At 61.5% G+C, this 22,525-nt stretch overlaps 1 protein-coding gene across 3 annotated transcripts in view; it reads right to left on the reverse strand.

Annotated features, from left to right (window-relative positions):
• Positions 1 to 11,751: 11,751 nt before the first annotated feature.
• The window catches only part of NOS1 (nitric oxide synthase 1), an 85,315-nt gene continuing 74,541 nt past the window's right edge, over positions 11,752 to 22,525 (reverse strand). For all 3 annotated transcript variants that reach the window (XM_055147004.1, XM_055147002.1, XM_055147003.1), the window contains 6 exons: positions 22,145 to 22,232; positions 19,961 to 20,082; positions 19,727 to 19,875; positions 18,392 to 18,586; positions 16,873 to 16,991; positions 11,752 to 15,892 (listed from right to left, as the gene is read on the reverse strand). In XM_055147004.1, the coding sequence (XP_055002979.1) occupies positions 15,877 to 15,892; positions 16,873 to 16,991; positions 18,392 to 18,586; positions 19,727 to 19,875; positions 19,961 to 20,082; positions 22,145 to 22,232 (689 nt within the window). In that variant the 3' untranslated portion in view covers positions 11,752 to 15,876. The remainder of the gene's footprint in view (positions 15,893 to 16,872; positions 16,992 to 18,391; positions 18,587 to 19,726; positions 19,876 to 19,960; positions 20,083 to 22,144; positions 22,233 to 22,525) is intronic.

Consider the following 22,525-nt stretch of genomic DNA (forward strand, 5'->3'; position numbering starts at 1 on the left):
AAAAGGCGCCAGGGACCCCGGGAGCACTGCTTCACGAGGAGCAGTGCTGACTCTGGGGCGATGGGAATGTTCTGGAACTGGGTGGAGGGGGCAGCTTCCCTTTCCCGCCGAGGTTCTCCAGGTGGTTCCCAGTCATGCTCTTTTTTTCTTTTTTTGGGTCACACCCAGCGATGCACAGGGGTTTCTTCCTGGCTCTGCACTCAGGAATTAGCCCTGGCGGTGCTCAGGGGACCCTATGGGATGCTGGGAATCGAACCCGGGTCGGCCGAGTGCAAGGCAAACGCCCTCCCTGCTGTGCTATTGCTCCAGCCCCTCCCAGTCATGCTCTTTGAAAGGTTTCCTTAGACCCCAGGTGCCCTCACCCCAGCCCGTTTTTAGCAAGTAAGTTTCTGAGTGCGCTGCTGGGCTGGCCCTGCTGGGGCAGTGGTCGGAGGGGTGGACGCTGCAAGGCCAGGACCAAGTCACTGACCGGCCGGCTTCTGGGGCCTGGGCCCTTGGAGAGTCGAAGCCACCCTCTCCCTGGGGCTGCCCAGGGCTTCTCTGCCATGTCTGTGCACTGGCCTCCCCTCCTCTTCTCTTCCCCCCCTCTTTCCCCTCCTCCTCACCCCTTCTCCTCTATCTGTTCCTCTTCCATTTCCTCCTCCTCCTCCTCTATCACCTCTATCACCACCTTATTCCTCCTTCACCTCTTCCTTCTTCCCCTTACCCTTCTTTTTCTGTTCTCAGACCATTCCCAGGCAGAGTCTCTTGACCCCTGTGCCTAGCTGTTTTCACCGGGGTCCCTCCCCACCCCGAGCAGAGCCCCGGCAGTTGAAGACCTCCGGAACCCAGCCACAGCCATGCTCAAGGCTACTCTCCACAACATTTGGACGAGAGGAACCCAGGTGTGCGGGATCCGGAACCAAGATCTCCAAGGCTGCTCGGATTGGGACTGGGCCTCTTCCACCCAGATGCCCCATTTTCCAGTAGCTAGGCGGTCACACCCAGAAACTGCCCAGCGCCGTGTAATCTCATCACCGGCCAACATCCAGAGACTATAAAACCAAGCTCCCGGAAGCGCACAGCCTAGTTCTCCCCTTGGAAAACCTGGCAAGCTAACAAGAGTTTCCTGCCCGCACAGGGGAGAGCCTGGCAAGCTCCCCGTGACGTATTCATACGCCAAATACAGTAACAATGATGGGTCTCATTCCCCTGACCCTGAAGAGCCTCTAATGCGGCACCATTGGGAAGGACGAGTAAAGAGAGGCTGCTAAAATCTCACGGCTAGAGTGAATGGAGACATTACTGGGCCTGCTCGAGCAAATCAATGATCAATAGGATGACAGTGATACAGTGACAGGCCATTCCCACTGGTGCTCCAGAGATACTCCCAGATCAGTGCTCATCACTGGCAGTGCTCAGGAGGCCATATGGTGCCGGGGATCAAGCCCAGACCTCCTGCTTGCAAAGGATGTGCTCAAGGCTATTAAACTATCTCACCTCTCTCTCTCTTCCTCTCTCCCTCCTTCTTCCTTTTTGAGCTATACCCAGTGGTATTCAGGGCTTACTTCTGGCTTGTGCTCAGGGAAGACGCCTCACAGTGCTCAGGGGGTCTTTTGTGGTGCTGGGATTCTAACCAGAGTTGACTGTGTGCAAGGCTAGCTCCTTACCCCTGTGTTATCTCTCTGTCGCCCTGCCACAAATCCCTTCTTCTAAGGACGGTCCTCATAGCAGGTTAGGGCTACCCTGGGGCCTCCCCTTACCCCGCTGTCCTCCCTAAAGGAGCCTGGGGAAATAGCTCCATCGGTCAGTGCTGGAGCCGTGGGCTTCATCCTCGGCACCACACCACCCTCCGGACACCGTGAGGTGAGCCCCCAAACTGAACAGCAGCAAGGCTGCATCCAGGGCCCCCTGGGGTCACTGCGGTTCTGTTCTTTTTCTTTTTTGCTTTTTGGGTCACACCTGGCGATGCACAGGGGTTACTCCTGGTTCTACACTCAGGAATCACCCCTGGCGGTGCTCAGGGGGGGACCCTATGGGATGCTGGGAATCGAACCCAGGTCGGCCGCGTGCTAGGCAAACGCCCTCCCTGCTGTGCTATTGCTCCAGCCCCATCACTGCGGTTCTGGCTGTCACATCAGGCAGCACCGCTGTCCCCTCCGCATCTCTACTGGCCGTTAAAACAGGAGGCTCGCGGTGCCCAGACTTCTGCAGACTTGGGAAGTCTTCACAGCTCTGAATTTAGTGGAAGTTTCTAGAACTGGCTCTGGAGGCTCATCACAAGTCCTGCTTCCTTCTGTTGGCAGCGCTGCCCCCAGGGCAGGTCTCCTGGGCCCCTCCAGCTTCCGAGACCGCTCCTGCTCGGTCACTGCTCCCCCTCCCCCCCCCCGCCCTCAGCAGGAATAGCCCCTCCTGCCCACCCGGCTCGCACCTGCCGCCACTCACTCCCCGAGCCAGATTGATCCGCAGACCCCGTGGCGCTTAGCTCTGCCCGGCCTCCCTTCCCTCGTCCGCAGAGCGGGCGAGCCCAGCAGCTCCCTTGGCGGAAGGCGGCAGGGGCCACACGCAGTAGAGCTCAGGGGCCACTTCCAGTTGGGCGGGGGTCTCTCCTGGTGGTGCTCAGGGAACCATGTGGTTGTGGGGGTTGAACCCAGGGTCTCAGACCTGCGAGGACACGTTCCCTGCCAGAGATCTTCCTGAAGGGAGCGTCCACGCGTGACCATTGCAGAGGAACAAATGACCCCAAACTAGGCCACTTCAAACAACTGTGTGTGTATGTGTGTGTGTGTGTGTATGTGTGTGTGTGTATGTGCACCTGCGCGTGTGTGCATGTATGTGGCAGTTCTGAATTGGAACCGGGTGATGGGTCTCTTGATCCGTGCCTACCCACCTGTCCTCTGTCCATCTCATGGGCCCCGGGAAAGGGGTGAGGCATCCCTCAGGTGTGTGAGGGTCCATTTTCCATATTATCCCTGGGCTTGTTTCTTCAGGGAAACTTTGGAGGGGCAGGAAAGAGGGAGACAATTTCTTTTATCTCCTCTTTCCCTCTAAGCTCCTTCCTTTCTGCTTTTCTTTCTTTTTTTTTTTAATTTTTTTTTGCTTTTTGGGTCACACCTGGCAATGCAAAGGGGTTACTCCTGGCTCTGCACTCAGGAATTACCCCTGGCGGTGCTCAGGGGACCATATGGGATGCTGGGAATCGAACCCGGGTCAGCCGAGTGCAAGGCAAACGCCCTACCCGCTGTACTATCGCTCCAGCCCCTTCTTTCTTTTTTTTTTTTTTTGGCTACTGTCTCACTCCATGTCCCCAGAGGGCCTTCCCCCCATTTCCACCCCTGTCCTGGACACGTGACAATCAGCCTTATTGATGCTCAGACCTTCGCCATATCTCCCAGCCAGGAGATGGAGAGAAGGGGGCCAGCCTTTCTCCCTGCTGCTCATCTGGGCGTGCCCAGGGGTGCTGTGGATGCCACGTGGTGCCCGGGGTTGAACCCAGGACCTTGTGTGCGAGTCTGGCACGTGTCCCAGCCCCGTGAGCTGCTCCATTACCCCCTTTCTCATTGGGGGCGTCAGGCCCTCCTTTCTTCCTGTCCTGGCACCGAGGATGATCTGGGCATTGGGAGAAGGACACGGGAAGCGGTCGATCCGAGGAATTCCTCCCCGAGACCCTGAAGAGGCTGAGCCAGGATCTGAGGCGACTGGACACGTCACTGACCACCCCCTGAGGAAGTGGATCACAAAGCAAAAAAAAAAAAAATCTCAATTTATCTCAATTCCCGTCCCTGATCACACGGCCCCCAGCCGCGGCCGACTTGGCCTTGGCTGAGAAGGGGAGAGCGTCTTGGCTTCATGCTTCCCTGCCCGCCGGAACACTCCGTGCTCGCTAATCGCCCGTGTCCAGATTCTCACGGCAGCCCACGAGCAGGTGGCTGCAGCTGTGCGCGCCCCACCCCCAGGTCGAAAGGGTCAGGGACGCAGGCTCTCTAGAAGTTTCCATCCCCCTGAGAAGTTTTCCCAGGCCCCCCCCCCCCCCGAGGCACACAACATCCTTGGCCCCCCCCCCCACCACCCCGGATTCTGGCACGAAAGCTTATTTTGCCTTTGAAAAGATTTGCGGGAAGGAGGACCCTGTGTCCAGTGAAATATTTTTTGTCCCACCCCAGAAAGATGAAGCACTAACCCCTGTGGGAGGCACAGGACAATCAGCTCGGGGAGCCAGAGACCGAAGGACAAAGGCCCACTTAGTGGAGGCCCCTGGAAGAGACGCAATCTGGGGCTGGAGGCCCGCCCAGGGGTGGGCGGGAGGTGGGGTGAGGTGTCTCTGCTTTGTGGGGACAGAAACGAACTCCGAGAAACGGCAAAGTCCTGAAGAGGGGTAGCGACTCCCACCTGACACCCTGGTTATCACGAATGCCACGGAATTGTACACTGAAAAAGCACTTTTTTTTTTCTTTTTGGGTCACACTGGCGATGCTCAGGGCTTACTCCTGGCTCTGCACGCAGAAATCACTCCTGGCGGTGCTCGGGGGACCCTATGGGATACCGTGGACCAAAACCGGGTTGGTCGTGTGCAAGGCAAACACCCTTCCCCGCTGAGCTCTCGCTCCGGCCCCTGAAAAAGCACTTTCCAATATATTTCTGCCATGTCAGCCGGGCCATGGTCTTGTTTGCTTGGGTGTCTGCCCCAGGGAGGCTCCGGTCAATTCCTGAATCGTTGCACGGGGGAGTCACACCTGACAGTGCTCCGAGGACCCTGCGGTGCTGGGTATCAAACCCAGAACTCCCACATGGGAAGCATGGACTCGAGTCCTCTTCGTGGCCCCTTTCCGTGACTTCTTAAAAATGTTCAGGTTTGGGGCTGGAGCGATAGCACAGCGGGGAGGGCGTTTGCCTTGCACGCGGCCGACCCGGGTTCGAATCCCAGCATCCCATATGGTCCCCTGAGCACCGCCAGGAGTAATTCCTGAGTGCAAAGCCAGGAGTAACCCCTGTGCATCGCCAGGTGTGACCCAAAAAGCAAAAAAAAAAAAATGTTCAGGTTTGGGGCCATGCCTGGCAGTGCTCAGGGCTTACTCCTGGCAAGGCTCAAGGGACCATCTGTGGTGTTGGGGACTGAACACAGCTAAACCGCATGCGAGACAAGCACCCCGCCCGCTACACTATCTCTCTAGCCCCCTATGATTTTTATTATTTTTATTTTGAGAGGGGGGTTGAAGATTGGGCTACACCCAGTGGTGCTGGGGGGCTAAGTCCCAGCTCTGTGCTCATGGTCTGCGCCCAGCAGTGCTCACGGGATCGTGAGATGCCAGGGATGGACTAGGCTTGGTCACATGCAGGGAGAGAGCCTGGCCCCCTGCACTGTGTTGCTTTTTTTTTTTTTTTCTTTTTGGGTCACACCCAGCAATGCACAGGGGTCACTCCTGGCTCATGCACTCAGGAATCACCCGTGGCGGTGCTCAGGGGACCATATGGGATGCTGGGATTTGAACCCGGGTCGGCCGCGTGCAAGGCAAATGCCCTACCCGCTGTGCTATCACTCCAGCCCCTGTGTTGCTTTTTAAGAAAAAAAATTTTATTATTGGGGCTGGAGCGATAGCACAGCAAGTAGGGCATTTGCCTTGCAGGCGGCTGACCTGGGTTCGATTCCCAGCATCCCATATGGTCCCCCGAGCACTGCCAGGAGTAATTCCTGAGTGCATGAGCCAGAAATAACGTCCGTGCAACACTGGGAGTGACCCAAAAAGCAAAAAATAAATAGATAAATAATTATTGTTTTTTAATGGAATCACCATGAGATGCAGTTATAAAGCTTCCACGTTTTTCAGTCATCCAATGGTCAAACACCCATCCCTCCACCAGTGCACATTCTCCACCACCCATGTCCCCAGTATCCGCCCCCCTCCCCATGCCAACCCTCCCCCTGCCTCCATGGCAGACAGTTCCCCTGCACTGGGTTACAGCCCCCGGTCCCCTGTGGAGACCCGCCCTGCGGGCCCGAGGGAGCTGTGCCTGCCTGTGCCTTCCAGAACCTCCCCCCTCCCTGCAGCTCCCACACTGGCCTCACACACTTCCCTTTTCCTTTCTCCCTGGCAGAAATCGCTTTTTGTTTGTCGTCTCTGGGTTTGGGCCACGGCTGGCGGCGGTGCTCGGAGATCACTCCTGGTGGTGTCTCGGGGGACCCTGTGCAGTGTGGGGTGGGACTGGGGTTTCCTGGGCCTTCGTCCCGGTACTGTCTCCCTCCGCTTCCCTCCCTGCACCCCAGTTATATCCTGCTTCTCCCTGTCCTTCTTGAACTACTCCTGAGACCCTAAATTCAATTCTCATGACCCCAGAGACCCCACCAGGCCAGCGTCTCACACGTCTGGGCCTGCGCATTGCCACGAGGCATCCTGATGCCCCCAAAACTGCTGGGGGTGGACCCTCAAGAAGGCCCTCCTCCTCACTGCCTCTCTTCCCAGTCGGGTTCGGGTGTCGGGCAGGGTCCTGGGCGGGTGGGCCTCTCAGGGGGGCTAGGGTGAGCTCAACCTTGACTTTTTGTTTGGGGTAGCTTAGACCTAGACCCCCAAATCTCTGCAGGACCGTCAAGTGGGTCCCCCAAACCTGTGAACGCCTCCCCGCCACCTCTCGCCAAGCCCACCGGGGCAGCCCACCCAACAATCCACACTGACATTGTCTGGAACTGGCACATCCCCAAGCTTCCGTCCCTCGCGGCTTCCCTTCCGGTCCCCCCCTTCTCCTCCTGACAAAGACCCGAGCCCCTTCCCCCCTCCGCTGCCTCCGGGCTTCTATTCTTTAGCTCTCAAAGCTCCCAGAACTGGCAGGAGCCCCCCACTCCCGCCCCCCTCCAACGTACTGGTCATTAGGAAGCGCCAGGTGGGAGAGAGACAGAGGGCAAGGAACACGGGGAGGGAAGGGGGCTCCCCTGCTTCCGGCCGGCCGCCAGCCTTTGGGGTGTGTGTGGGGGCTGTGCCACATTGTGACAGGCTTTCCCTGGACCCTGGTGAGCGACGACGGCACCTCCCCCCACCCCCCACTGCCCGGGCAGGCCACCTCCAATCACACAATCACAGTCACAATCACGCACGCTCCCAGGACTGGTTTCCCGGGCAACCAGCCTCATTAGGTGCTTTTCCAAAGTCACTTCATTAACGGAAGCTCAGGTGCGCAGTTGGTAGAAGTGGGGTGGCCGAAAGACTTTGCGGAGCTTGGGGCCCAAGTCAAGGGGACCAAATCCGGATCACGGTCCCCTGCCCAGGCCGCTGGGATGAATTCAGGGATCGCCCCTCCCTCGACTCCCACGCCGGGCCCCCCAGCCCCTGGGCAGCGCTGTGGGGAGGAGGACCGGGACCTCTCACAGCCCAGCTCAGAGTCCTCCCCGGGGCTCCTAACGACAGGTGGGGCCCGATGGCCCCGGCACATGTCCCCACCCTTGGGGTCTCTGGATCGGGACTTCAGAGATGGGGAGGGGCCTCGCAGTGCAGTAAGAGGGGGCAGCAGGGGGAGTCAGGTGTGAGGGGGGAAAGCTGAGGTTGGGGTGAGGCTGGGCGGGAAAAGTGGGGGCTTCTGGAGGCTGGAGAGGAAGTCGATCCTCTCGGGGGTGGGCCGGGAGCGAAGTCGAGTTTCGGATCCATTCTGCATTCTTGGTCACAAATAACTACAGCCGGGCGACTCCTAGGCACACGCCACACGCACACAGGCACCTGCTGAGCCCTGGGTGGGACCCAGGCCTGTCACTCCAGAGTCCCCGCCAGGGGAGGCCCCAGCCCCCCTGAAGAGGCTGAAATAAAGCAGAACTGAGTTTCCACCTGGGCTCTTGCCAACGAGACGCCCCTTCCTTGCCACTCCCGGCCTGTAGGGAGGTCACCCCCCTTTCCTTGGCATGTGCCCGGCTGGATCCATCCGCTCTGCCTGCGGAGAGCCGGCTCGCATTCTTGCAGCAGAGGAGAGCTTGCCCTTTCTCTCCCTCTCCCCCTCTCCCCTCCCTCCCTCCTTCTTTCTCTCCCCCTCTTCCCTCTCCATTTCTCCCTTTCTACCTCCCTCCTTCCTCTCTCTCTTCCCCTCTCCCCCTCTCCCCTTCTCCCTCCTTCTCTCTCTCTCTCTCTCTCTCTCCCTCCCCCCTCCTCTCTCCCTCTCCCCCTCTCCTCTATTCCAAAGCAGTCCCCCTGAGGTGCCAAGGCACAGTGGGAGAACCCAAAGGGCCATCCTGCTAATATAGTGTTTGCAGTGATGCCAGTGTGGCTGCGGGACTGGGGAGGTGGGCATTTCACCTGGGGGGGCGATAGGGGGCCACAGCCCAGAAGCCGCAGCATAGGCGCTGAGCTGGGGGGAGGAAAGACCCTCCTCTGCTCCTGAGTGCTGCCAGATGCCTTTGAGCCTAGAGCCCCGAGACGGCAGTCTGGGGTCAGGGTGCCCTTTCCTGGGAAGGCGATGCCACGGGCCTGCCACCTGCGAGGTCCTGGGTTCTGCCCCTGTGCGGAGCTGGCACCCCCCTCGCCCCCAAATAGATGCAAAGTCAAGCGCAGCGGGCCGGTCTCTGGCCCCCAGATTAGCGGAGTCAGACAGTTTTTTCTTTTTAAATGTTACATGTTTTGGGGCTGGAACGATAGCACAGCGGGGAGGGCGTTTGTCTTGCACGCAGCCGACCCGGGTTCGAATCCCAGCATCCCATAGGGTCCCCTGAGCACCGCCAGGGGTGATTCCTGAGTGCAGAGCCAGGAGTAACCCCTGTGCATCGCCGGGTGTGACCCAAAAAAAAAAAAAGTTATGTGGGTTTTTTTTTTTGTGTGTGGTGGTGGGTTGGGCCACTCCCCGAGGTGCTCAGGACTTGTGCTCAGGGACCACTCCCGGAGAGGCTTGAGGCACCACCAGAGATCAAACGGGGGTCGGCCTCCCACCTCGCAAGCCTTCTCCCTGCTGTACTGTAGCCCCGGGCCCCGGCTGGCTCCAGGGAGTCGCGTTCCTAGTTCCTCTGGCTGGACTCTGGTGCCGTTTGCTGAACTTCATCTGATGTGATACCAGAGGCCCTTGTCGGAATGATCTCCAACACAGCATGGCTGTGTTGTTCTTTCTCCATCACTAACTAGCAATACCTTCCCTCTCTCCTGCAATTTGGCCAAAAACACCAGGAGGAAACCAGAAGCACATTTTTCCTTTTTTTTGCCATTTCACTGTGAAAATCCACCCCCACCCCACCACCATTAGAATGGACGGGGGGGGGGGGGAGTCTATCTCCAGCTCTCCCCAAACCCCCCATTGCCTTTGTCCTTTGGATTCGAGCTGCGTGGAAGGTTCGGGATTCTGGTGTCAGCTGGAGTACTTCACTTGGTTGCCAGGAAACCGAAGGCTCTCAGACAGGAGGGACGCAAATGCTGACGTGTTTCCAACCATTGAGACTGACCCTGTCCACCCCCACTCGGGAGGGCCAGGAGCGACAGGACCGGTGCTGGCCTAGCATCCCCTAGACTCTCCCACCCCACCCCCTATGCCCACAGGAGCGATCCCTGAGTGTAGAGCCAGGACTAAGCCCTGAGCATCACTGGGGGTGACCCCCCAAACCAAAACAACAATAAAAATCCCCCTTCGGGCTGGAGTAATAGCACATCGGGGAGGGCATTTGCCTTGCATGCGGCCGACCCGGGTTTGATTGCCAGCATCCCATATGGTTCCCTGAGCCCCGCCAGGAGTGATTCCTGAGTGCAGAGCCAGGAGTAACCCCTGTGCATCGCCGGGTGTGACCCAAAAAGCAAAAAAAAAAAATCCCCCCTCACTGGGGGAGCTGATTTTGGGACCCTGTTCCCATCCCACCCAGCCAAGAGTGTTAGTGAGAAAACGGGGCAGGAAAAAGATCACAAATTGCCTTTTTGGAGGATGGTGGGGGGGTGGAGATAGGGAACTTGGGGCCACCCTCAGCTGTGCTTAGGGGCTACTGGCGGCTCTGTGCTCACGTGCGACCCCTGCTGGTGCTCAGGGGACCTTACAGGCTGCCAGGGGCTCAGACTAGGGCCGGCGAAGGTGAGCGGCCACCGGCAAGGCAAACGCCTTCCCTCTTGCACTATCGCCCTCCGAGCCTGGGAATGGTCTTTCGGAAAAGGACCGGTCCTGGCGAGGAGATGTGAGAAACCCGCGCCGGGGTCTTGGTGGGCCTCGATGAGGTCGTTGAGGCATCAGTCAGAGAAAGGGGAGGAGAAAAGGAAACAGTCAGAGCTGCGGGCTTTCGCCCGGTTGTATCCTGACCCTCTCTGTGCAGCCTGCTCTGTGGCAATGCCGTGAGGCTGCAGTGGCCACTCCTGAGAGAAATGACCACCCGTGAGGCGGGGAACTTACACAGTCGCGCACACAGCTAGGAAACTGGACGGAAGCTGTCCTCCTCTGGCTTGGGGCTGCAGCGGCTGGTGGTGCCTGCAGATTGCAGGGTCTGACAGCAGCGGGGGGGGGGTGTCCAGATGCCCCCTGCTAGCAGTCCTAGCTCTGCTGACCTGGCACCGAGGGGCTGATCGTCTCGTGCCTCGGTTTCCCAAGTTTTCACTCGGGAGGAGCAATGGTCCTGCACGAGGGTACTCTCGAGATCCCTGCACTGCCCAGCCAGTAGCCGTCGGCATTTAACTTCCGCCAGCAAGGCTGACTTCCGGCAGGGGCAGGGCCAGGCTGGGCTCCGCTTCATGATGCCTCACACCTGAACAGAGGCCGTAACCCTTTACATGGTATCTGTGACCCCCCGCCCTGCCTGCCCCGCATCCTTGTGTGACCTCCCACGTCTGGGCGTGGGCATCTGCACTGGCCTTGGTCATCTTCATGCTTCTGGGCACTTGTGGGCCTGGGGCTGGTTCCCACAGGGAGCTGCCTGGACACTGATGCAGGGAAACAGGGTCACACCCAGCGATGCACAGGGGTTACTCCTGGCTTTACACTCAGGAATCACCCCTGGCGGTGCTCAGGAGACCATATGGGATGCTGGGAATCGAACCCGGGTCAGCCGCGTGCAAGGCAAACGCCCTACCCGCTGTGCTATCGCTCCAGCTCCGAAGCGGGGGTTTTTTGTTAGTTACTTTGTTTGTTTGCTTTTTCGGTCACACCCAGTGATGCTCAGGGGTTACTCCTGGCTCTGCACTCAGGAATTATTCCTGGCGGTGCTCAGAGGACCATATGGGATGCCGGGGATTGACTTGGGTCGGCCATGAGCAAGGCAAACGCCCTCCCCGCTGTATTTCTCAGTCCAGCCCTGGAACTCCAGGTTCTGTTTGTTGGGCCACCCCTGGCGAGGTTCAGGGCTTACTGCTGGTTCCGAGCTCAGGGACCCTCCTGGCGGGGCTCAGGGGTCTGTATGGACTGCTCAGGATGAAGCCACATGCAAGGCCAGTGCTCTCCCTGCTGTTCTCTTTGGCCCTAAACCCTGTCCCTCACCATTAGTTGTTTTTCTGGGTATACCCTGTGTGCCCAGGCAGTAAGTCCTGGCTCTGCACTCAGGAATCACTCCTGGTGGTGCTCGGGGGACCCTATGGGATGCCAGGGATCGAACCTGGCTCGACCACGTGCAAGGAACCTTCCCCACTGGCCTATTGCTCCCACCCCCACACCGGGGTTTTCTTTCCCCAAACTGGACAGCCCTGAAAGGTGCTCTTCAGAATCCTCGGCCCGGTCGGCTGAAACTCAGGGGTGACGCCGCTGGGCTCTCCCCTGGCCAGCTGCTCCCCACCCGCCTCGCCAGGGGCCTCCGGGGCGCAGCCGGGGTGGGGCAGCCCGCACACACAGACAGAAGAGGCCAGGCGGTCAGCGAGCCCACGTTTTAATATTGTTTCCAGGATGCACACGGCGGGCGGGAGGAGACGAGACGCTGTCCGAGTCGGAGGTGAGCGCGATACAGAGGAGCATGCGGCGAGCTCGGCCCGGACAACCTCGCCGGGCGAGGGGCGGCGGCGGCGGTGGCAGCCCCCGAGGATGGGGCTGGGGCGCACAGGACACGGGGAGGGGGCGGGAGGGCGGAGACTAGCAGCTTCGAGCTCAGAAGCGGGGGCTCCGCGAGTCCAACAGCACGTGGGGGGTGAGGTCACTGCTGCGCCCACCCCGGTCTCAGGATGGAAGCCCATGGGGGTAGCCCAGAACGTTCTGGAAAACCATGGCTGAGCCCAGAGTGGGGACTTAACAATCATGGTGACAACACGACGGGGGGAATGGTGTGTGTGTGTGTGTGTGTGTGTGTATACGTGTGTGTGTGCACGTGTTTATATGTGTGCACACATGTATGTGTGTACGTATGTGTGTGCTCACACATGTGTGTACATGTATGTGTGTATATGTGCGTGTGTGTATGTATGTGTGAATATATGTGTATGCATGCGTGTATATGTCTGTGTGCACGTGTGCATGTATGCACATGTATGTGTGAGCATGTGTGCGCACACACGTGCATGTATGTGCTTGTGTGCGCATGTGCATGTGTGTGTGCATGCGTGTGCATGGAGGGCCCTTAGACGCTGCTCGTGAGCCCTAGGTGGGGAATGGGGGGGTCTTGACCAGGAGCCTCTCCCTGTCAGCTCCATCATCCTCTGTCGGGAGATGCTTGGCCGCAGAAACGAGCCCATGCTCCTGACTCAGTCGGTGGCGGGGCGGAGGCCTGGGTCCCCTCTGCCCCCTGCGGGGCCCCTGCGTGGCGGACAGCAGTGGGAGGGCAGGGTCCCCAGCACAGCAGCGCCCTGGGGGATTCTGCAGCTGCAAGGGCAGGCGCCCTCCCGCCCAGAGCCCTCACAGGGTCTTCAGGAGCTGAGACCCCCCCCATGCGGGGTGCGGTCATCCTGTCTTCTTTGGGAAGCCTGGGGTGGGTGGGGGCAATATCCACGCAGGCAGGAGCGGTGATGACTCCTGCCCTGGGGGGTCTCGGGGGACACGAGGCTGACTTGGTCCTGAGTCCAGGCCGCAGACACGGGGCGGGTGGACGGGGCTGGGGGCCACGGGGGGGGCACCAGCTTCCAAAGCCCCGCTGGCAGGTTCCAGTGAAGCTTGGGGAGGGGGCAAATGGGGTGACCCAGTCGCTCGAACGTCCCCCGCTCCCCGGGCCTGCCCTTCACCTCTGAGCCACGCAGATGCCCGTGGAGGGCTGGGAGGGCCAGCGGGGAGGGGCCGGGCCCCTGGGCAGACAGTGGGCCGGGGGGAGGGGGGCTCCTCAGTGTCAGTCTGCGGTCAGCACAGATGGAAGGGTCCGGCCTGGCCGGGTGCTGCACTCCCACCCTGGGGGTCCCCTCCTCAGCCTTGGGCAAGAATGCAGAGCTCTCTCCGCCCTGCAGGTCCAGCCACGGCCATCCCTGCAGGCCTTATCAGTGCGTCAGGCCTGGGTGATCGTTCCCCACCCACACCCGCTTCCCCAAGCACAGCTCGAACCACTCAACTTCCTGGTGGAGAGAAATGCCTATGCCCACCCTCTCCCCACCTCCGTGACCCTGCATCTCCTGTACCTGTGCCCGCCCACCTCCCCCCCTCTCCGTCTCCCCACAACCCCAGATCTCTCCAAGGCTGGGCTGCGGGGACTTGGCGCCCCACTCTGCCTGCCCTGCTTCTCCGTGGCAGCCTGTCTTAGATCTGCTGCTGCGTGTGTGTGTGCGTGTGTGCGTGTGCATGTGTGTGTGTAGGGGTCCCCCTGACCCTTCCTCAAACCCCGGGTGCGTGGGGGTGGTCTCCATGGCCTGCTCAGAAGCTTCCAGAAGACAGGAGGGTGCCTCTGTCCTTCTGTGTCCCGCAGAGCGGGAGAAGCCCGGAAGGGACAGCGGAACAAGCCTGCAAGGGGGCCTCTCTGGGGTCCTCCTGGCGGTGTGGGCGCATCCAGCTGGGGGGCTGCTGGGGTGGGGCCGCAGCAACCCTGGGAACCCTTAACCCCCCCACCCCCAACCCAACAGGGGCTGCTGTTGCTTCCTCTGAAACCCAAGGTGGGGCTGTGCTTTCCAGAACCTTCTGGGAGGGGTGTGCTCCTGCCAGCCAGGCCCCCTTTGGTCAGACGGGGCGGGGAGGGGCGCTTCCGCTGGCTCCTTGGTGGGGGGGGAGTAGGGACGAGAGGGGGACCCTCCTCACCGCCCACAGCCCAATCCCCTCGGCTCCTGGGTCTGAATGCAAGACGACCACCAGAGGGCAGCAGCTACCCGCGTGGTACCCAGCGGACCCTGAAGTCTGGAGCCTGCCTGGCCAGGATGAGGAGCCCCCCCCCGCCCCCCTCCCCCGGGGACGGCCACTGTCCCGGCTCTGAGAGCCCGGATTTCCGAAGCAGCTGTGTGGGGCGCTGGGGAATCCTGGTTCTCTCCCGACACATTTCTTCGGACTCCCCCATCAAAGACCCCCTTGGCTGCTTAGTGGGTGGGCGGGCGTGTCTGGAGAGCTTTCCTGCTTGGCCCTCGCCTTCTCTTACATGAACCCCTGGGATGCCTGTGACATCTGGGGCCGGGCCGGGGCCTTCTCCAAGGGCGCCTAGGGTCGGAGAGCACGTGCCCAGGAGAGGAGCGTGTGCCACGGTGCCCGGGGAAGGCTGCCGGGAGCGGGTGGGCATGCAGAGCGGCAGCTCCCTGGCGGGGGGCCTGGCCAGGGAGCTCACAGCTGGCGCACAGCCACGGGGGCACGGGGCGTGGGCCGGCACCCCCAGGAGGGTGCAGTGCAGGCAGGTGGGCTGGAGTCTGCCCTTTGTCCTGGGGGTCCCTCCAGGCGAGCCCCCGGGTGGCCTTCCCGTCTTTCTCTCTGGCGGGGCCTCAAGCAAGAAAGGGAGATGCGCAGTGGGGTGTCCCAGGGAACCCGGCCTTTGAGTAGGACCCGGCGAGCAGGGCCCGTGGGGGTGGTGGACGTGGCCCTCAGGGTGTGGCGCTAAAGAGAGTCAGGGGATGCTCCCAGGCCCTGTAACGGGTGCTCCGAGTCCGAGGAGCCGGGGATGACTTAGCTGTCACAATTATCTGATCAGGTTGACAATTTGGGGTGTGTGTGTGGGGGGGGGTCGCCTTTCAGAAGCTTCTGACCCTACCGAGGGCGGGGCTCAGTGGGGGGCTCCCCTCATCCTTCCCGGACCCCTGAGCTTCCATCAGGACCCCCTGGCCCCGCAGGAGACGGCCCCTCTGGAGGGGGCCGGGAGGGTGGCTCAGAGCCACAGCCTGGCTGGACACGGTCTCCAGACGCCAGGACGGCAACACTCAACCCAGCTCCAGCGTGTGACAGGACCACGAGGGGACACTGACAAGGCACGGTCCAGAGTCGCACAGTGACAGGGCAGGGGAAGGTCCTCAGGGCGAGGGCCACCGTGGGCAGAGGCTCCGTCGGTCCCTCCCGGGGGGGGGGACACCTGTCCCAGGCTTGGCTTGCGGTCACCTTCCCCCCCCCCTTTCCCCAGCTGTCACGCTCAGCCAGGGCCTGACCCTCGTGACCCAGACAGCCAGGGAGCGCCTGAGCACCGTGGGGACACGGCACACAGACCCCGGCGAGGTGGGGGACACGCAGACCAGTGGGGGACACGCGGCTCGGTGCCCAGGGACGATGGACGGGACCCGGGGGCGCGCACGCAGGCACACGGCGTGGGCAGACGCGGGAGAGAGCCTCAGTGGGGCGGCTGGACACGCGGGCCCTGCAGGGGAGCCCGGACCGGGCATTCCCCCCCCCCCCAGCTGTCCGCGTGACGAGTCTGGCTGGCGGGAAGCGAGGGACGCGGCCGGCGGTCACTGCTGAGCTGAGGGCGGCGGCAGCGGCACTGCAGCGACTCAGGAGAAGCCGGGGTGGGGGCAGGGCAGCAGGACAACCGGGGGGCACAGCGACGGCGGGAGGAGAGGCAGAGCGGGGTCCCCAGGGGGCCCCGAGGAAAGGTCCAGTAGCGTCCGCGCTTACAAAACCCGCACAGTCCTCTCGGCGTGGGGCTGCCTCCCAGCTCTGCCGCGGAGGGTCCAGTTAGGAACTGAACACCCTGCGGAGCAGAAGGCCAGGGTTAGAGCGGGGGCCGGGGGCCACGTGGCACCAGGGACGCCCCCACCTCCCACCCAGCAGCCGCCCGAGAGGGGCTCGTCTCGAGTGGACAAGTGTGTGCGGGACAGCAGCGGGACACTAAGGAGAACTCGAGGACCAGAGGAACAGGACCCAGGCAAGGCCTCCGCCATCCATCCCAGAAATCCCCCCCCCCCCGCCTCGGGACACGCCCAGTGGTGCTCAGGGATCCCTCCTGGTGGTCCTTGGGGGAGCCTGTGCAGTGTGGGGCTTGACGCAGGAGGGGCCGCACCCACACCCAGCTCCGGAACTCCTGCCTTCTCTCCCCAGCCCGGGGGAGCCGCAGCCTTCAAAGGCAGCACCCGCTGGGTGAGGCTGTGTGCATGGAGCGGAGACTGGGCCCTGGACGGGCATGCTGGGCTCCGAGGGTGGTGGGCAGGACTGTGTGTGTGGGGAGACGGGGCAGGGGAGGGCGAGGGGGCGGGCCGTGTGACCACTCAGTGCGGGCATGTCCTGGGAGTGGGGAAAGTTCAGCCCTGGTGGTGCCCGCGGGCTTCTGAGCCCTGCTGGACAGTGAGTGAAACGGACCCGATAGTTCAATGGGAGTTTGTGTCCGGGAGAAAATTTCCAGCAAGGTGGGCACGGGGCAGGAGGTCAGCCCTAGGCGAGGGGGGTGGGGTAGGAGGGTGGGGCGGGGCGGGGCTTCAGCTTCAGCCAGAGGCCTGGGCCCCAGGGGCACCCCAGGAGGAAGCCGTGGCCCACAGCTGGGGCTCTCGGGAAAGGGGCCGCCCCATGGGGTCCCCGGAAAGCTACAGTGCCCGGAATCTCAACCCTTCTGCACTCATGCGGCTGGAAATGTGCATTTTCCACGGGTCCCACGGATGCGGGTGCTGTGGGCTGGGGACCCCTGGGTGTCCCTACCCGTGGCTGCGGGCCCTGAGGGTGGGGGGACGGCTTACTCACTCGTCCATGTCCTTTTTGCTCTCCTCGATGAAGGCAATGGATTCGGATCTAAGGCGGTTGGTCACCTCGTACGTCCGCAGGGTGACCCCGAAAATATCCTCGTGGTATCGGTTGTCATCCTAAGGGGCGGGAGGTGGTCCTCAGTCACAGCTCAGGGCAGAGAGGCAGGCCGGGATGGAGGATCCCTAAAGAAGATGGCCCTGGCCCCCTTCACACACTGGCCCCAGAGGCTCCGTCTGGCCCCTCGGGACACATCTGCTTCAGTCCAGAAACTGGCTGTGGCCCCAGGACCCCCGTTCCTGCAGCCCCCCTCCCCCTGCCTGGCCAGGCCCAGTGACAACCTGGTGCAGAGGCGGGCTGGGGGGGCGGGGCAAGCATGCCCGCTGGCGGGCGAGGGTCTCGGGAGCTCGTCGGCAGGGGGCGCCTGGCTCTGCTGGTCTGGGCCCCCCCGCAGGTCCCTGGCGCTGGTGGGCAGAGGGAGAGGTGGGTGCCCAGACCTCACCAACGGGGCGATTTTGGGGGGACAGGGAAGGTGTCTAGGCAGGGGGGTGGCAAGGGGGGACATGGGCACAAGTGGGAGGCACAGAAGGGCCCAATCTGAGTCAGCGGGTCTGAACGAGGCCACTGTCTGCCCATCCGTTGGCCTGTCCGTCTGTCTGCACGCGTGTCCATCTGTCTGTCCATCTGCCTGCACATGTGTCCATCTGTCTGTCCATCTGTCTGCACGCGTGTCCATCTGTCTGTCCATCTGTCTGCACGTGTGTCCATCTGCCTGTCCATCTGTCTGCACGTGTGTCCATCTGTCTGCCTGTCCGTCTGTCTGCACGCATGTCCATCTGTCTGTCCATCTGTCTGCACATGTGTCCATCTGTCTGCCTGTCCGTCTGTCTGCACGTGTGTCCATCTGTCTGTCCATCTGTCTGCACATGTGTCCATCTGTCTGCCTGTCCGTCTGTCTGCACGCGTTTCCATCTGTCTGTCCATCTGTCTGCCTGTCTGCCCATCCGTCTGTCCATGCAGGGGCGCGCTCCTTGCTCTGCAGAGATCCGTCTCCTGGGGCGACACCCCAAGAGTCCCCTGGCGTAACCCCGCGGTGCCCCCCAGTGTGGGCTGGGCGCCCGTGACACCCAACAGACAGCGGGGTTAAGCGGTCACTCCCAGAGCCCGGTGGCAGCCGCCCCCCCTTTCTCTCTGGGGCACTCGGTCCACCCGGGAGGCGGGTCTGCTGCGGGGTGCCCTCCCCAGCCTGTGCATTCCGGGCACGCCCTGCAGAGCCGCGGGCTGATTCCATCTCTTGGGATGGAACCTTTGCCCAGCCAGTGCCCACCTGCACCACTGCCCAGAGCAAGCGCCTGCTGCCGGGGCAGGGAGAGGGGAGGGAGGGTCCCCCCCTGCATGGTTTGTCCACGTGTCCACTTCTAGTTGCTGTCCCTCCCGCATGCCCGCCTGCCTCTGTGGGGATGGGCCACGCGTGTGCCCCGCCCCAGACCTGCCCGGGACACGGGGACGTGGCACTCACCCGCAGGCGGCTGACAAACACGCCCGCGTCCTCGGCCGAGAGCCGGCCCTGCTGGGCCAGGATGCGCTGCACGGCCTTGAGCACGTCGGCGGCCATGGTGACGTCCCCGCACACGTAGATGTGGCCGCCCTGCTCCTTGAGTGCGCGGTACACGGGCTCCGCCAGCTGCTCCTGCAGGATGTCCTGCACGTATTTCTGGGGGCGCAGGGTGGGGTGAGAGGGGCCCGGAGCAGCCCCCGCGAGGCCCCACCCCTGCACCGAGAGCGGGTGTGCACGCATGTGCTCCCTGCTGCTAAGCATGTATGCGTGTGTGTCTGCGTGCATGTGGGTCTCTGCTGGTGTGTGTGTGTATGTGTAGGTGAGCACCTGCCTGTAGACATGTGTGTTGTGTGGGAGTCTGCTCATAAGTATGTGTGTCTGTTTATGTGTCTATTTGTGTGTGTCTATGTCTTTGTGTATCTGTAAATGTGTGCATTTGGGTGTGTGTCTCTGTGTACATATGTGTATCTATATGTGTATACAGGTATTTGTGTGTGTCTGTGTCTAAGTGTGCATCTGTATGAGTATATTGTGTGTGTGTGTGCAGTCTCTGCCTGTGTGTGTGTACCTGCTTCGAATGTGTCTGTGTGTGTCTGTGTGCATGTGTGGGTCCCTGCTCATGTATGAGTGTGTGTGTGTTCCTGCCTGTGTGTGAGTGTGAGTGTGTGTGTGAGTGTGTGAGTGGGTGTGAGTGTGAGTGTGTGTCCCTGCCCGTGTGAGTGGGTGTGAGTGTGTGTGTGTCCCTGCCCGTGTGTGTGTGAGTGGGTATGAGTCTGTGTGTGTCCCTGCCCATGTGTGTGTGAGTGTGTGAGTGGGTGTGAGTGTGTGTGAGTGTGAGTGTCCCTGCCCATGTGTGTGAGTGTGTGTGTGAGTGGGTGTGAGTGGGTGTGTGTCCCTGTCCGTGTGTGTGAGTGGGTGTGAGTGGGTGTGTGTCCCTGTCCGTGTGTGTGAGTGGGTGTGAGTGTGTGTGTGTCCCTGCCCATGTGTATGTGTGTGTGTGAGTGTGTGTGCATGTGTGAGTGTGTGTGTGTCCCTGCCTATGTGTGTGAGTGTGTGTGAGTGTGAGTGTCCCTGCCCATGTGTGTGAGTGTGTGTGTGTGAGTGGGTGTGAGTGTGTGTGTGTCCCTGCCCGTGTGTGTGTGAGTGGGTATGAGTCTGTGTGTGTCCCTGCCCATGTGTGTGTGAGTGTGTGAGTGGGTATGAGTTTGTGTGAGTGTGAGTGTCCCTGCCCATGTGTGTGAGTGTGTGTGTGTGAGTGGGTGTGAGTGTGTGCGGTGCCGGGCGCGTGCGCAGTACCTTGGGCCTGTCGGGCTCCCGGGAGTAGGCGGTGTACAGCTCTCGGAAGACGCCCTTGCCCTTGGCCTGCAGGGCCTCCTCCTTGTAGATGTGGTCCATCTCGGACTGCCGGCACCCGAAGACCAGGACCATGGGGCAGGGGCTCAGGCCTGGGCGGGGAGGCGGGGTCAGCAGGGCCACGGGCCGCCCGCCCGCCCGCAGCGGGGAAGGGGGGTGGGGCTGAGCACTGCGTACCTTTGTGCTGGATGTCAAACTGTCGCTGCTGCCAGAAACTCCGGAACGGGGCGACGCCGGTGCCGGGGCCCACCAGGAAGCAGGGCGCGTGGGGGTTCCGGGGCAGGCGGAAGCTGGGCGCCCTGGGAGGGGGGAGAAGCAGGGGCTCAGACACACGGACACATGCAGACACACATAGACACACAGACACAGGCACACACACAGACACACACAGACACAGACACATAGACACAGACTCACAGACACATACAGACACACAGACACAGACACACACAGACACACACAGACACACAGACACAGACACAGACACACACATAGACACACAGACACAGGCATGCACACAGACACAGACACACACAGACACACACACACAGACACACACAGACACACAGACACAGACACACACAGACACAGACACACAGACACAGACACACAGACACACACAGACACAGACACAGACACACACAGACACAGACACACAGACACACACAGACACAGACACACAGACACACAGACACACACATAGACACACAGACACAGGCATGCACACAGACACAGACACACACAGACACACACACACAGACACACAGACACAGACACACACAGACACAGACACACAGACACAGACACACAGACACACACAGACACAGACACAGACACACACAGACACAGACACACAGACACAGACACACAGACACACACAGACACAGACACACAGACACACAGACACACAGACGCACAGAGACATACAGACACAGACACACAGACAGATGCAGAGACACAGACACACGGACACACAGACACAGACACACAGACACACACAGAGACAGATGCAGAGACACAGATACACAGACACACAGACACAGACACAGACACACAGACAGATGCAGAGACACAGATACACAGACACACAGACACAGACACAGACACACAGACAGATGCAGAGACACAGATACACAGACACAAACACACAGATATAGACACAGACACAGACACACAGACAGATGCAGAGACACAGAGACACAGACAGAGACAGACAGACACGTGAGGGGGAGGGAGACGGGATCAGGCCCCACGTGAGAGCCTCTGTGTCTGCAGGGGCCGGGGCGAGACCCAGGGCGGCAGTGCCCAGGGACGGGACGGGCGTGCTTGGGTCCAGCCGGCCCCTCCTCATCTTCCTCCCACCGAGCTTGGCCACTGTGCGCTGCAGGCTGGTGTTCAGGGGTCTCCCCTCGGCACTACCGACCCTAGGGGGGCGCTGGGTGCTTCAGAGAGACCCCAGACACCAGGACACTCCAGCTCCAACCACCACAAGTTTCCCCCAGGGGGTCAGACTGGCCCCCGGCTGAGACCACCCCTGGAAGTGCCCCTAAACAGGGAGCACTCTGTCAAACAGGGGGTCACGGGCTCAGTGTGGGTGTAAGAAGGGTCCTTGGGGGCCCATCAGCCTGGACGGGGGTCTCTGTGTCCGCAGCACGCTGGCGGGGGGGCACCCTGAGCAGTTGCCACGGCAGAGACGGGGTTTCCGAGGTGACTCCACCCGAGCAGGGAGCGTGGGGCCGAGCGAGTCTGGAGGGGCCCCTGCCGGGCTCGGGGCATCCGTCCTGGCCCCTCTGAGGGGGGTGGGGGCGGCGAGAAGACAGAGCCTGAGATCCACCTTTTTGGCTTTTTGGGTCCCACCAGAGATGCTCTGGGGTCTCTCCTAGATCCGCACTCAGGAATCACCCCTGGTGGTGCTCGGGGCCAGCGTGGGGTGCCAGGGGCTGACCCTGTGACCCTGCATCGGCTGAGTGCAAGGCAAGCGCCGTCACTCCGGCTCTGATCCGCCTTCTTCCTCTTCTCGTGTATGTTGGGGCCACCCCTGCTCAGTGGCTACTCAGAGCTCGGGAGGCCACGAGGCACTGGGCTGGCGGGAACCTGGGACCCCCCATGGCAAGCCTGCTCCGTCTCTGGGAGCCCCTTCCCGCCTGAAGCCAGCCTTCTGGGGACGGGGCGGGCAGGCGCCACGCCCAGCACTTGGGGGTGTCCAAGGCCGGCCAACTTGGGGTGCCATTCCCAGCATCCCTGGCTCCCTGCGGCCGCCCCAGCCCTCTGTGACCCCGGGCCTTGGACCTGTGACCTCTGCCCTCCACCCCATTTCCCAAGAGCCAGTCGGGGCCTGGCCCCCCTCTCGGGCCCACTCACCCGCGCACGAAGCAGGGCACGCTCTCGCCGGGCGGGATGCGATTGAGCCAGGAGGAGCACACGCCATGGTGGACAGGGCCTTGTCCGTCTGCGGAGGCAGGGAGGTGTCCGGTTTGCCCGTGGACCCCCGGCCCCCCGCTAGGGTTAGAGCATCTGCGGGGCCCCTGTGGCCGGGACTGGGCAGGGGAGAGGTGGAGGCCATGACCCTGCCCAGGGCTCTGCTCTGCGTGCGTGTGCGTATGTGTGTGTGTGTGTGAGTGCGTGCACCTGTGTGTGTGTGTGTGCGTGTTGTGTGCATGTTGTGTATGCATGTGCATATGTGTGTGCATGTGTGTGCATGTTGTGTATGCATGTGCATGCGCATGCATGTGTGAGTGTGTG

Source organism: Sorex araneus, chromosome 9 (genome assembly GCF_027595985.1).
Source record: "Sorex araneus isolate mSorAra2 chromosome 9, mSorAra2.pri, whole genome shotgun sequence".
In the NCBI taxonomy this organism is placed as follows: domain Eukaryota; kingdom Metazoa; phylum Chordata; class Mammalia; order Eulipotyphla; family Soricidae; genus Sorex; species Sorex araneus.